This window comes from Petromyzon marinus, unplaced genomic scaffold (assembly GCF_048934315.1).
Source record: "Petromyzon marinus isolate PM22_M1 ecotype Great Lakes invasive population unplaced genomic scaffold, UKy_Petmar_22M1.pri1.0 PM_Scaffold_17, whole genome shotgun sequence".
In the NCBI taxonomy this organism is placed as follows: Eukaryota; Metazoa; Chordata; class Hyperoartia; order Petromyzontiformes; family Petromyzontidae; genus Petromyzon; species Petromyzon marinus.
This window is the reverse complement of record NW_027423135.1, coordinates 333,848-348,847: the sequence shown is the minus strand read 5'-3', so window position 1 is coordinate 348,847 and position 15,000 is coordinate 333,848. Positions and strand designations below refer to the sequence as shown.

The following is a 15,000-nucleotide window of genomic DNA, read 5'->3' as shown; positions in this document are numbered from 1 at the left end:
TGTGTGTGTAGTTGTATAGGTAGGTGTGTAAGTAGCTGTATAGGTAGGTGTGTAGTTAAGTAGGTGTGTGTGTAGTTGTATAGGTAGGTGTGTAGTTAAGTAGGTGTGTGTGTAGTTGTCTAGGTAGGTGTGTAGTTAAGTAGGTGTGTGTGTAGCTGTATAGGTAGGTGTGTAGGTAGCTGTATAGGTAGGTGTGTAGTTAAGTCGGTGTGTGTGTAGCTGTATAGGTAGGTGTGTAGTTAAGTAGGTGTGTGTGTGTAGCTGTATAGGTAGGTGTGTAGTTAAGTAGGTGTGTGTGTAGCTGTATAGGTAGGTGTGTGTGTAGCTGTATAGGTAGGTGTGTAGTTAAGTAGGTGTGTGTGTAGTCTAGGTAGGTGTGTAGGTAGCTGTATAGGTAGGTGTGTAGTTAAGTAGGTGTGTGTGTAGCTGTATAGGTAGGTGTGTAGGTAGCTGTATAGGTAGGTGTGTAGTTAAATAGGTGTGTGTGTAGTTGTCTAGGTAGGTGTGTAGTTAAGTAGGTGTGTGTGTAGTTGTCTAGGTAGGTGTGTAGGTAGCTGTAGAGGTAGGTGTGTAGTTAAGTAGGTGTGTGTGTAGTTGTCTAGGTAGGTGTGTAGGTAGCTGTATAGGTAGGTGTGTAGTTAAGTAGGTGTGTGTGTAGTTGTCTAGGTAGGTGTGTAGGTAGCTGTATAGGTAGGTGTGTAGTTAAGTAGGTGTGTGTGTAGTTGTATAGGTAGATGTGTAGTTAAGTAGGTTTGTGTGTAGTTGTCTATGTAGGTGTGTAGGTAGCTGTATAGGTAGGTGTGTAGTTAAGTAGGTGTGTGTAGTTGTCTAGGTAGGTGTGTAGGTAGCTGTATAGGTAGGTGTGTAGTTAAGTAGGTGTGTGTGTAGTTGTATAGGTAGGTGTGTAGGTAGCTGTATAGGTAGGTGTGTAGTTAAGTAGGTGTGTGTGTAGTTGCATAGGTAGGTGTGTAGTTAAGTAGGTTTGTGTGTAGTTGTCTATGTAGGTGTGTAGGTAGCTGTATAGGTAGGTGTGTAGTTAAGTAGGTGTGTGTAGTTGTCTAGGTAGGTGTGTAGGTAGCTGTATAGGTAGGTGTGTAGTTAAGTAGGTGTGTGTGTAGTTGTATAGGTAGGTGTGTAGGTAGCTGTATAGGTAGGTGTGTAGTTAAGTAGGTGTGTGTGTAGTTGCATAGGTAGGTGTGTAGGTAGCTGTATAGGTAGGTGTGTAGTTAAGCAGGTGTGTGTGTAGTTGTATAGGTAGGTGTGTAGGTAGCTGTATAGGTAGGTGTGTAGTTAAGTAGGTGTGTGTGTAGTTGCATAGGTAGGTGTGTAGGTAGCTGTATAGGTAGGTGTGTAGTTAAGCAGGTGTGTGTGTAGTTGTATAGGTAGATGTGTAGTTAAGTAGGTGTGTGTGTAGCTGTATAGGTAGATGTGTGGGTAGCTGTATAGGTAGGTGTGTAGTTAAGCAGGTGTGTGTAGTTGTCTAGGTAGGTGTGTAGGTAGCTGTATAGGTAGGTGTGTAGTTAAGTAGGTGTGTGTGTAGTTGTATAGGTAGGTGTGTAAGTAGCTGTATAGGTAGGTGTGTAGTTAAGTAGGTGTGTGTAGCTGTATAGGTAGGTGTGTAGGTAGCTGTATAGGTAGGTGTGTAGTTAAGTAGGTGTGTGTGTAGCTGTATAGGTAGGTGTGTAGTTAAGTAGGTGTGTGTAGCTGTATAGGTAGGTGTGTAGGTAGCTGTATAGGTAGGTGTGTAGTTAAATAGGTGTGTGTAGTTGTCTAGGTAGGTGTGTAGTTAAGTAGGTGTGTGTGTGTAGCTGTATAGGTAGGTGTGTAGGTAAGTCGGTGTGTGGGTAGCTGTATAGGTAGGTGTGTAGGTAAGTCGGTGTATGGGTAGCTGTATAAGTAGGTGTGTAGGTAAGTAGGTGTGTGGGTAGCTGTATAAGTAGGTGTGTAGGTAAGTCGGTGTGGGTAGCTGTATAGGTAGGCGTGTAGGTAAGTCGGTGTGAGTAGCTGTATAGGTAGGCGTGTAGGTAAGTCGGTGTGTGGGTAGCTGTATAGGTAGGTGTGTAGTTAAGTAGGTGTGTGTGTAGTCTAGGTAGGTGTGTAGGTAGCTGTATAGGTAGGTGTGTAGTTAAGTAGGTGTGTGTGTAGTTGTATAGGTAGGTGTGTAAGTAGCTGTATAGGTAGGTGTGTAGTTAAGTAGGTGTGTGTGTAGTTGTATAGGTAGGTGTGTAGTTAAGTAGGTGTGTGTGTAGTTGTCTAGGTAGGTGTGTAGTTAAGTAGGTGTGTGTGTAGCTGTATAGGTAGGTGTGTAGGTAGCTGTATAGGTAGGTGTGTAGTTAAGTCGGTGTGTGTGTAGCTGTATAGGTAGGTGTGTAGTTAAGTAGGTGTGTGTGTGTAGCTGTATAGGTAGGTGTGTAGTTAAGTAGGTGTGTGTGTAGCTGTATAGGTAGGTGTGTGTGTAGCTGTATAGGTAGGTGTGTAGTTAAGTAGGTGTGTGTGTAGTCTAGGTAGGTGTGTAGGTAGCTGTATAGGTAGGTGTGTAGTTAAGTAGGTGTGTGTGTAGCTGTATAGGTAGGTGTGTAGGTAGCTGTATAGGTAGGTGTGTAGTTAAATAGGTGTGTGTGTAGTTGTCTAGGTAGGTGTGTAGTTAAGTAGGTGTGTGTGTAGTTGTCTAGGTAGGTGTGTAGGTAGCTGTAGAGGTAGGTGTGTAGTTAAGTAGGTGTGTGTGTAGTTGTCTAGGTAGGTGTGTAGGTAGCTGTATAGGTAGGTGTGTAGTTAAGTAGGTGTGTGTGTAGTTGTCTAGGTAGGTGTGTAGGTAGCTGTATAGGTAGGTGTGTAGTTAAGTAGGTGTGTGTGTAGTTGTATAGGTAGATGTGTAGTTAAGTAGGTGTGTGTGTAGCTGTATAGGTAGATGTGTGGGTAGCTGTATAGGTAGGTGTGTAGTTAAGCAGGTGTGTGTAGTTGTCTAGGTAGGTGTGTAGGTAGCTGTATAGGTAGGTGTGTAGTTAAGTAGGTGTGTGTGTAGTTGTATAGGTAGGTGTGTAAGTAGCTGTATAGGTAGGTGTGTAGTTAAGTAGGTGTGTGTAGCTGTATAGGTAGGTGTGTAGGTAGCTGTATAGGTAGGTGTGTAGTTAAGTAGGTGTGTGTGTAGCTGTATAGGTAGGTGTGTAGTTAAGTAGGTGTGTGTAGCTGTATAGGTAGGTGTGTAGGTAGCTGTATAGGTAGGTGTGTAGTTAAGTAGGTGTGTGTAGCTGTATAGGTAGGTGTGTAGTTAAGTAGGTGTGTGTGTGTAGCTGTATAGGTAGGTGTGTAGGTAAGTCGGTGTGTGGGTAGCTGTATAGGTAGGTGTGTAGGTAAGTCGGTGTATGGGTAGCTGTATAAGTAGGTGTGTAGGTAAGTAGGTGTGTGGGTAGCTGTATAAGTAGGTGTGTAGGTAAGTCGGTGTGGGTAGCTGTATAGGTAGGCGTGTAGGTAAGTCGGTGTGAGTAGCTGTATAGGTAGGCATGTAGGTAAGTCGGTGTGTGGGTAGCTGTATAGGTAGGTGTGTAGTTAAGTAGGTGTGTGTGTAGTCTAGGTAGGTGTGTAGGTAGCTGTATAGGTAGGTGTGTAGTTAAGTAGGTGTGTGTGTAGTTGTATAGGTAGGTGTGTAAGTAGCTGTATAGGTAGGTGTGTAGTTAAGTAGGTGTGTGTGTAGTTGTATAGGTAGGTGTGTAGTTAAGTAGGTGTGTGTGTAGTTGTCTAGGTAGGTGTGTAGTTAAGTAGCTGTGTGTGTAGCTGTATAGGTAGGTGTGTAGGTAGCTGTATAGGTAGGTGTGTAGTTAAGTCGGTGTGTGTGTAGCTGTATAGGTAGGTGTGTAGTTAAGTAGGTGTGTGTGTGTAGCTGTATAGGTAGGTGTGTAGTTAAGTAGGTGTGTGTGTAGCTGTATAGGTAGGTGTGTGTGTAGCTGTATAGGTAGGTGTGGGTAGTCACAGGCACGCACCTTGTGTATGTGGTACTGCTTGACGTCCACCGTACCGTCGGCCACCCTGCGCCCCGTCTCCTCCAGGTGGCTCTGGATCTTGTCCAAGATGTCTCCGCGCGACTGGTCGGACAGAATCTGTCCGATCACGTAGCTGGGTGGACGCCACCGTGGGACAGAGAGGGGAGGGAGGGAGAGGGGGTGATTGCAATTCAGCGTGATGCAACAACACCAGACCACAGTGCGCGCGCCACGGTGGCTAGGAGATCATCTTCTCGGTTCTTTCAATAAAGTCTAGTAAATAGGAAACCCAAAAAATAAAAAAATAAAGATACAAAATAATAATAAATAATAAAACGAATAAATCGAAAATAATTAAAGCAGAAAACCCACAGTAAAAATAAACTGAAAATAAAAGATGTTAACTACCTCGCCTGGTGTACAGGAGTTCGTGGGTTCGACCCCGACCCTGACGGTGCCTGCTGTACATTTGGAGTTTGCACGTCTCTCTCTCATCATCATCATCATCACGGTGGCTAGGAGATGTTGACTACCTCGCCTGGAGCGCAGGAGGTCGTCGGTTCGATCCCGAACCCTGACGCCTGCTCTACATTGGGAGTTTGCGCGTCTCTCTCTCTCTCATCATCATCATCACGGTGGCTCGGAGATGTTAACTACCTCGCCTGGTGTACAGGAGTTCGTGGGTTCGACCCCGACCCTGACGGTGCCTGCTGTACATTTGGAGTTTGCGCGTCTCTCTCTCATCATCATCATCATCATCACGGTGGCTAGGAGATGTTGACTACCTCGCCTGGCACGCAGGAGGTCGTCGGTTCGATCCCGAACCCTGACGCCTGCTCATCATCCTCATCATCACGGTGATGACGATGATGATGATGATGAGAGAGAGAGACGCGCCACTCACTTGCCGCAGGTCTTGGCCAGGTCGCACCAGTCGCGCCGCACGATGTCCAGGCCCTTGAGCTCCTGCCGGGTGGTGCAGGAGCCGTCGGCCTGCCGCTCGACGCTCAGCGCCGCGTACTTCTTCTTCTTCAGCAGCAGCATGGAGCGGTAGACGCCGTCCACGTCGATCTCCAGCAAGCGGTACGAGCGGTTCACCTCCGCCTTCACCTGCGGGGGAGGGAGCGCGGCGACGTCACGGACGCGCGGAACCCCCCCCCTCATCCCCCCGCACGCACGTTGAACCCACACCTCGCACGTGAACCCACACCTCGCACGTGAACCCACACCTCGCACGTGAACACACACCTCGCACGTTGAACCCACACCTCGCACGTGAACACACACCACGCACACACCTCGCACGTTGAACCCACACCTCGCACGTGAACCCACACCTCGCACGTTGAACCCCAAAGACAAAAACAAGATCCCCCGTGTAGCCTGTAACAGACCGCAGGGGCAAGTGCTGTTAGTAGCGAGTAGCAGCAGCACCTATGAAGGTAGACACAGACAAAGATCCCCCGTGTAGCCTCTAACAGACTGTAGGGGCAAGTGCTGTTAGTAGCGAGTAGCAGCACCGCCTATGAAGGTAGACACAGACAAAGATCCCCCGTGTAGCCTGTAACAGACCGCAGGGGCAAGTGCTGTTAGTAGCGAGTAGCAGCAGCACCTGTGAAGGTAGACACAGACAAAGATCCCCCGTGTAGCCTCTAACAGACTGCAGGGGCAAGTGCTGTTAGTAGCGAGTAGCAGCAGCACCTGTGAAGGTAGACACAGACAAAGATCCCCCGTGTAGCCTCTACAGACTGCAGGGGCAAGTGCTGTTAGTAGCGAGTAGCAGCACCGCCTATGAAGGTAGACACAGACAAAGATCCCCCGTGTAGCCTGTAACAGACTGTAGGGGCAAGTGCTGTTAGTAGCGAGTAGCAGCAGCACCTATGAAGGTAGACACAGACAAAGATCCCCCGTGTAGCCTCTAACAGACTGCAGGGGCAAGTGCTGTTATTAGCGAGTAGCAGCAGCTATGAAGGTAGACACAGACAAAGGTCCCCCGTGTAGCCTCTACAGACTGCAGGGGCAAGTGCTGTTAGTAGCGAGTAGCAGCACCTATGAAGGTAGACACGGACAAAGGTCCCCCGTGTAGCCTCTACAGACTGCTGGGGCAAGTGCTGTTATTAGCGAGTAGCAGCAGCTATGAAGATAGACACGGACAAAGGTCCCCCGTGTAGCCTCTACAGACTGCAGGGGCAAGTGCTGTTATTAGCGAGTAGCAGCAGCTATGAAGGTAGACACGGACAAAGGTCCCCCGTGTAGCCTCTACAGACTGCAGGGGCAAGTGCTGTTAGCGAGCAGCAGCAGCAGCTATGAAGGTAGACACGGACAAAGGTCCCCCGTGTAGCCTCTACAGACTGTAGGGGCAAGTGCTGTTAGTAACGAGTAGCAGCAGCTATGAAGGCTACCGGCACTGTGGCACACGAGGTGGTGGGTGGCTACCAGCACCACGCCCGGCCGCCTTTGTCTCCCCCAGTGGCGATGTTTACTACACCACCACCGCTACACCAGGTAACTCATTTGAGGCCGAGTCGACCTAGGGGAGGCGCAGGACCGGTTCAGATTACCGTCACCGGCGTTGGCCGTGAGCGGGAGTCGAACCTGGGTCGCCGGGTTCGTAGCGCAGCAGCGTAGCGCTAACCCAGGGGTGGTCAAATTTTTGTTTTAACTCGCGGGCCACAATGTGTTCTAAAGTTTGACAGAGGAGCCGGGGACCAGGAAGCAGGTGGACGGAGCGTTCGCGTGAACTTAATATAAATGACGTGTTAAAAATCATTACGTGAAAGGATTTGGCCTTCGGACAGGTAGCAAAAAGCATTTACGTGCGAGGCAATTTAACAAAATTTGCACGAACGTGAGCGATACAAAAACATTTCTAGATTTTCAGCTTTCGTGACTGCAGTAATTCATATTCTTAGCTCTTTCGGTAAAGTCACGTTGAAGGGAAACAATAAAATAACAAAATATATATATTTTATTGTTTCCCTTCAACGTGACTTTACCGAAAGAGCTAAGAATAATACAAAAACATGTCGTAACTCCCGGTCAAAGTACGCCATCTAATGGGGAAATGGGGGCATTACAGGAGAAAGGTAAAATTTAATTTGCCCACGTCTGCGCTAACCACTACACTACCGCTCCCCCCCCCACACACACACACACTCAACGTGGTCGCGGCCCTCGTCAGCCCACCTTGGACCCCAGCCGGTACACCTCGTCCAGGTCCCGGCTGTTGGTGTTGATCATGATGGAGTCCGTGTCCCCATAGATCACCTCCAGGTTCATCTGTGTCGCACACGACCCAAGGGTCAAACAAACGGCCGGACCGTCCCTTGCCAGGCACAGAACGGCCGGGGGTCCTGCCCTGCATCACGGTGGCTAGGAGATGTTAACGGCCTCGCCTGGTATGCAGGAGGTCGTGAGTTCGATCTAGACCCTGATGCCTGCTGTATATTTGGAGTCTGCGTGTCTCTCTCATCATCATCATCATCACGGTGGCTAGGAGATGTTAACGGCCTGGCCTGGTATACAGGAGGTCGTGAGTTCGATCTAGACCCTGATGCCTGCTGTATATTTGGAGTTTGCGCGTCTCTCTCATCATCATCACGGTGGCTAGATGTCAACTACCTCGCCTGGTATACAGGAGGTCGTGAGTTCGATCTAGACCCTGATGCCTGCTGTATATTTGGAGTCTGCGTGTCTCTCTCATCATCATCACGGTGGCTAGGAGATGTTAACGGCCTCGCCTGGTATACAGGATGTCGTGAGTTCGATCCAGACCCTGACGCCTGCTCTATATTTGGAGTTTGCGTGTCTCTCTCTCATCATCATCACGGTGGCTAGGAGATGTTAACGGCCTTGCCTGGTATGGAGGAGGTCGTGAGTTCGATCCAGACCCTGACGCTAGCTGTATATTTGGCGTCTGCGTGTCTCACTCATCATCATCACGGTGGCTAGATGTTAACTACCTCGCCTGGTATACAGGATGTCGTGAGTTCGATCCAGACCCTGACGCCTGCTGTATATTTGGAGTCTGCGTGTCTCTCTCTCATCATCATCACGGTGGCTATGAGATGTTAACGGCCTGGCCTGGTATGGAGGAGGTCGTGAGTTCGATCCAGACCCTGACGCTAGCTGTATATTTGGCGTCTGCGTGTCTCTCTCATCATCATCACGGTGGCTAGATGTTGACTACCTCGCCTGGTATACAGGATGTCGTGAGTTCGATCCCGACCCTGACGCCTGCTGTATATTTGGAGTTTGCGTGTCTCTCTCTCTCATCATCATCACAGTGGCTAGGAGATGTTGACTACCTCGCCCGGTGTGCAGGAGGTCGTTGGTTCGATCCCAACCCTGACGCCTGCTCTATATTTGGACTTTGCGCGTCTCTCTCTCATCATCATCACGGTGGCTAGGAGATGTTGACTACCTCGCCTGGTACGCAGGAGGTCGTCGCCCTGACGCCTGCTCTATATTTGGAGTTTGCGCGTCTCTCTCTCTCCCCCGTGGTCGCGTGGACTTTCCTCTCTCCGGGTCCCCCGGTTTTTCCACCTCCAATAAAACTTCGGCGCGAACAACACCGCGACAGCCAAAATCGGCGGGAGGTGGGAAGGCCTCTGCTGTAACGCTCCCTGCACCGGCGGATATGCAGCCACCGTCCACAGCACGTCACGTTGAATTGCAATTACACCTTCTCCCCCTCCCTCCCCTCTCTGTCCCACGGTGGCGTCCACCCAGCTACGTGATCGGACAGATTCTGTCCGACCAGTCGCGCGGAGACATCTTGGACAAGATCCAGAGCCACCTGGAGGAGACGGGAGCGCAGGGTGGCCGACGGTACGGTGGACGTCAAGCAGTACCACATACACAAGGTGCGTGCCTGTGACTACCCACACCTACCTATACAGCTACCTACACACCTACCTATACAGCTACACACACACCTACTTAACTACACACCTACCTATACAGCTACCTACACACCTACCTATACAGCTACACACACACCTACTTAACTACACACCTACCTATACAGCTACCTACACACCTACCTAGACAACTACACACACACCTACTTAACTACACGCCTACCTAAACAGCTACCCACACACCGACTTACCTACACACCTACCTATACAGCTACCTACACACCTACCTAGACAACTACACACACACCTACTTAACTACATACCTACCTATACAGCTACTTACACACCTACCTATACAACTACACACACACCTACTTAACTACACACCTACCTATACAGCTACCTACACACCTACCTATAGAGCTACACACACACCTACTTAACTACACACCTACCTATACAGCTACCCACACACCGACTTACCTACACACCTACCTATACAACTACACACACACCTACTTAACTACACACCTACCTATACAGCTACCTACACACCTACCTAGACAACTACACACACACCTGCTTAACTACACACCTACCTATACAGCTACCCACACATCTACCTATACAGCTACACACACACCTACTTAACTACACATCTACCTACACAACTACACACACAACTACTTAACTACACACCTACCTATACAGTTACCTACACACCTACCTATACAGCTACACACACACCTACTTAACTACACGCCTACCTATACAGCTACCCACACACCGACTTACCTACACGCCTACCTATACAGCTACCCACACCGACTTACCTACACACCTACTTATACAGCTACCCACACACCTACTTACCTACACACCTACCTATACAGCTACACACACACCTACTTAACTACACGCCTACCTATACAGCTACCCACACACCGACTTACCTACACGCCTACCTATACAGCTACCCACACCGACTTACCTACACACCTACTTATACAGCTACCCACACACCTACTTACCTACACACCTACCTATACAGCTACCCACACACCGACTTACCTACACACCTACCTATACAGCTACCCACACACCGACTTACCTACACACCTACCTATACAGCTACACACACACCGACTTACCTATACACCTACCTATACAGCTACACACACACCGACTTACCTACACACCTACCTATACAGCTACCCACACACCGACTTACCTACACACCTACCTATACAGCTACCCACACACCTACTTACCTACACACCTACCTATACAGCTACCCACACACCGACTTACCTATACACCTACCTATACAGCTACCAATGGCACGGTGGACGTCCAGCAGTACCACACACACACGGCTAACTAACCACACTCCACCCAGCAGTCAACCTATCCTCCGCAGGCGGACCGCCACCACCCAGCAGCAACAACAACCGCCATTCGCCACTAAGTGGCGGTGACGTCACCACGGCGCCTGTGCCAGGCTGGGTGCGCTTTTAAGGCCACGTGAAGTGTCAAACGCCCGCTGGCAAGGAGGTCACGTGACAGACCCAGCAGGTGCCATGGGGTTGACCGACTGAGATGACTACTGGCAGATGCACCGCCTGTGCCCCCTACTGTGCCAGGCTAGGTGCACGAGGTCACGGGGACAGACACAGCAGGTGCCATGGGGTTGACCGACTGAGATGACTACTGGCAGATGCACCACCAGCCGTGCCCCCTACTGTGCCAGGCTAGGTGCAGGAGGTCACGGGTATCAGACCCAACGGGTGCCACGGGTTGACCGACTAAGACGACTGGCCGATGCACCACCAGCCGTGCCCCCTACTGTGCCAGGCTAGGTGCACGAGGTCACGGGGACAGACACAGCAGGTGCCACGGGTTGGCCGACTGAGACGACTGGCAGATGCACCACCTGCCCACCCTACTGTGCCAGGCTAGGTGCAGGAGGTCACGGGGACAGACACAGCAGGTGCCATGGGGTTGACCGACTGAGATGACTACTGGCAGATGCACCACCAGCCGTGCCCCCTACTGGGCCAGGCTAGGTGCAGGAGGTCATGGGTATCAGACCCAGCGGGTGCCACGGGTTGACCGACCAAGACGACTGGCCGATGCACCACCAGCTGTACCCCCTACTGTGCCAGGCTAGGTGCACGAGGTCACGGGGACAGACCCAGCAGGTGCCATGGGGTTGACCGACTGAGATGACTACTGGCAGATGCACCACCAGCCGTGCCCCCTACTGTGCCAGGCTAGGTGCACGAGGTCACGGGGACAGACCCAGCGGGTGCCACGGGTTGACCGACCAAGACGACTGGCCGATTTCGCCGCCCCCCCACTCGCTCACCTTCTGCACCAGCTCCTTCGTGTGCAGCAGGATCTGGAAAAGGGGCAAAGAGGGGCAAAAATCAAGCGCCACGCACGTCCCTGGAAGCACGCACGCACACACACGCACATACACACGCAAGCACACGCACACCCACACACGCACGCACACACGCACACACGCATACACGCACACACGCACGCACACACACACACGCACACACACACGCACACACACACACACGCACGCACGCACGCACGCACGCTGACGGTCTACTGCGGAGGGTAGCGGCGTAGCGGTACCACCAGTGGTGCCACGCAGCCTGTGTGGAGGTTGTGCGTGTTCTTCCCGCCACCCGCAACCCCCGTCCTGCGGAGCGAGTGTGTGCGAGTGTGTGTGTGAGTGAGTGTGTGAGTGTGTGCGAGTGTGTGCGAGTGTGTGCGTGAGTGTGTGTGAGTGTGTGCGAGTGAGTGTGACTCGGTAGGGGTGTATGTGTGTGTGAGTGAGTGTGTGCGAGTGTGTGCGAGTGTGTGCGAGTGTGTGTGTGAGTGTGTGCGAGTGAGTGTGACTCGGTAGGGGTGTATGTGTGTGTGAGTGAGTGTGTGCGAGTGTGTGTGAGTGTGTGCGAGTGAGTGTGACTCGGTAGGGGTGTATGTGTGTGTGAGTGAGTGTGTGCGAGTGTGTGCGAGTGTGTGTGAGTGAGTGTGACTCGGTAGGGGTGTATGTGTGTGTGAGTGAGTGTGTGCGAGTGTGTGTGTGTGAGTGTGACTCGGTAGGGGTGTATGTGTGTGTGAGTGAGTGTGTGCGAGTGTGTGCGAGTGTGTGTGAGTGAGTGTGACTCGGTAGGGGTGTATGTGTGTGTGAGTGAGTGTGTGCGAGTGTGTGCGAGTGTGTGTGAGTGAGTGTGACTCGGTAGGGGTGTATGTGTGTGTGAGTGAGTGTGTGCGAGTGTGTGCGAGTGTGTGTGTGAGTGAGTGTGACTCGGTAGGGGTGTATGTGTGACACACCCCTATCGAGTCGCACACACACACACACCGAGTCACACTCACACTCACTCACAATCCTACCGAGTCACACTCACAGGACACACACACAGGACACACACACGCACGCACACAGGACACACACACTCACACACATACTCACACACACAGGACACACACACAGTACACACACACACTCACACACACAGGACACACACACTCACACACACACTCACACACACTCACACACACAGGACACACACACTCACACAGGACACATACACTCACACACACAGGACACACACACAGGACACACACACACTCACACACACAGGACACACACACAGGACACACACACACACACAGGACACACACACTCACACACACTCACACACACAGGACACACACACAGGACACACACACGCACGCACACAGGACACACACACTCACACACACACTCACACACACAGGACACACACACAGGACACACACACACTCACACACACAGGACACACACACAGGACACACACACACTCACACACACAGGACACACACACTCACACACACTCACACACACAGGACACACACACACTCACACACACAGGACACACACACAGGACACACACACACTCACACACACTCACACACACAGGACACACACACTCACACAGGACACATACACTCACACACACACTCACACACACAGGACACACACACAGGACACACACACACTCACACACACAGGACACACACACAGGACACACACACTCACACACACAGGACACACACACAGGACACACACACTCACACACACAGGACACACACACTCACACAGGACACACACACAGGACACACACACTCACACACACAGGACACACACACTCACACAGGACACATACACTCACACACACAGGACACACACACAGGACACACACACAGGACACACACACAGGACACACACACACTCACACACACACTCACACACACACAGGACACATACACTCACACACACAGGACATACACACTCACACACACAGGACACACACACACACAGGACACACACACAGGACACACACACACTCACACACACAGGACACACACACACACACAGGACACACACACACACTCACACACACACAGGACACACACAGGACACTCACACACACACTCACACACACACAGGACACACACAGGACACTAACACACACACAGGACACACACAGGACACACGCAGGCAGACACGTACGTGCGTGAGTGAGTGTGTGAGTGAGTGCGTGAGTGCGTGAGTGTGTGCGTGAGTGTGTACGTGAGTGCGTGCGTGAGTGTGTGCGTGAGTGTGTGAGTGTGTGTGTGCGTGAGTGCGTGTGTGTGTGCGTGAGTGTGTGAGTGTGTGTGTGCGTGAGTGCGTGTGTGTGTGCGTGAGTGCGTGCGTGAGTGTGTGAGTGTGTACGTGAGTGCGTGAGTGTGTGCGTGAGTGTGTGCGTGTGTACGTGAGTGCGTGAGTGTGTACGTGAGTGCGTACGTGAGTGTGTGAGTGTGTGCGTGAGTGTGTGCGTGAGTGTGCGTGAGTGCGTGAGTGTGTGAGTGTGTACGTGAGTGTGTGTGTGCGTGAGTGTGTGAGTGTGTACGTGAGTGCGTGAGTGCGTGAGTGCGTGAGTGTGTACGTGAGTGTGTGAGTGTGTGCGTGAGTGTGTGCGTGAGTGCGTGAGTGTGTGCGTGAGTGCGTGAGTGCGTGAGTGTGTGAGTGTGTGCGTGAGTGTGTGAGTGCGTGAGTGTGTACGTGAGTGCGTGTGTACGTGAGTGCGTGAGTGCGTGAGTGTGTGTGTGAGTGCGTGAGTGTGTGTGTGCGTGAGTGTGTGAGTGTGTACGTGAGTGCGTGAGTGTGTGAGTGCGTGAGTGTGTACGTGAGTGTGTGAGTGTGTGCGTGAGTGTGTGCGTGAGTGCGTGAGTGTGTGCGTGAGTGCGTGAGTGTGTGTGTGAGTGCGTGAGTGTGTACGTGAGTGCGTGTGTACGTGAGTGCGTGAGTGCGTGAGTGTGTGTGTGAGTGCGTGAGTGTGTGTGTGCGTGAGTGCGTGTGTGTGTGCGTGAGTGTGTGCGTGAGTGTGTGAGTGCCTGAGTGTGTGTGTGCATGAGTGAGTGTGTGCGTGAGTGTGTGCGTGAGTGTGTGCGTGTGTGCGTGAGTGCGTGAGTGTGTGAGTGCGTGAGTGCGTGAGTGAGTGTGTGCGTGAGTGTGTGCGTGAGTGAGTGAGTGAGTGCGTGAGTGTGTACGTGAGTGCGTGTGTGTGTGCGTGAGTGTGTGCGTGAGTGTGTGAGTGCCTGAGTGTGTGTGTGCATGAGTGAGTGTGTGCGTGAGTGTGTGCGTGAGTGTGTGCGTGTGTGCGTGAGTGCGTGAGTGTGTGAGTGCGTGAGTGTGTGAGTGCGTGAGTGAGTGTGTGCGTGAGTGTGTGTGTGCGTGAGTGAGTGAGTGCGTGAGTGTGTACGTGAGTGCGTGAGTGTGTGCGTGCGTGAGTGTGTACGTGAGTGTGTGCGTGAGTGTGTACGTGAGTGCGTGAGTGTGTGAGTGCGTGAGTGTGTACGTGAGTGAGTGTGTGCGTGAGTGTGTACGTGAGTGCATGAGTGTGTACGTGCGTGCGTGAGTGTGTGAGTGCGTGAGTGTGTACGTGAGTGTGTGAGTGAGTGCGTGAGTGTGTGCGTGAGTGCGTGAGTGAGTGTGTGCGTGAGTGCGTGAGTGTGTGAGTGAGTGCGTGAGTGCGTGTGTGAGTGTGTGAGTGAGTGCGTGAGTGTGTGCGTGAGTGCGTGAGTGTGTGAGTGAGTGTGTGCGTGAGTGAGTG

The 15,000-nt window shown here is 51.7% G+C and overlaps 1 protein-coding gene across 2 annotated transcripts in view; it reads right to left on the bottom strand.

The window, feature by feature from the left end:
- POLA1 (DNA polymerase alpha 1, catalytic subunit) overlaps positions 1-15,000 on the bottom strand; it is a 110,998-nt gene that overhangs the window by 25,923 nt on the left and 70,075 nt on the right. For both annotated transcript variants that reach the window (XM_076063645.1, XM_032978612.2), the window contains 4 exons: positions 11,208-11,240; positions 7,164-7,256; positions 4,882-5,087; positions 3,978-4,110 (listed from right to left, as the gene is read on the bottom strand). In XM_076063645.1, coding sequence (XP_075919760.1) covers positions 3,978-4,110; positions 4,882-5,087; positions 7,164-7,256; positions 11,208-11,240 — 465 coding nt within the window. The remainder of the gene's footprint in view (positions 1-3,977; positions 4,111-4,881; positions 5,088-7,163; positions 7,257-11,207; positions 11,241-15,000) is intronic.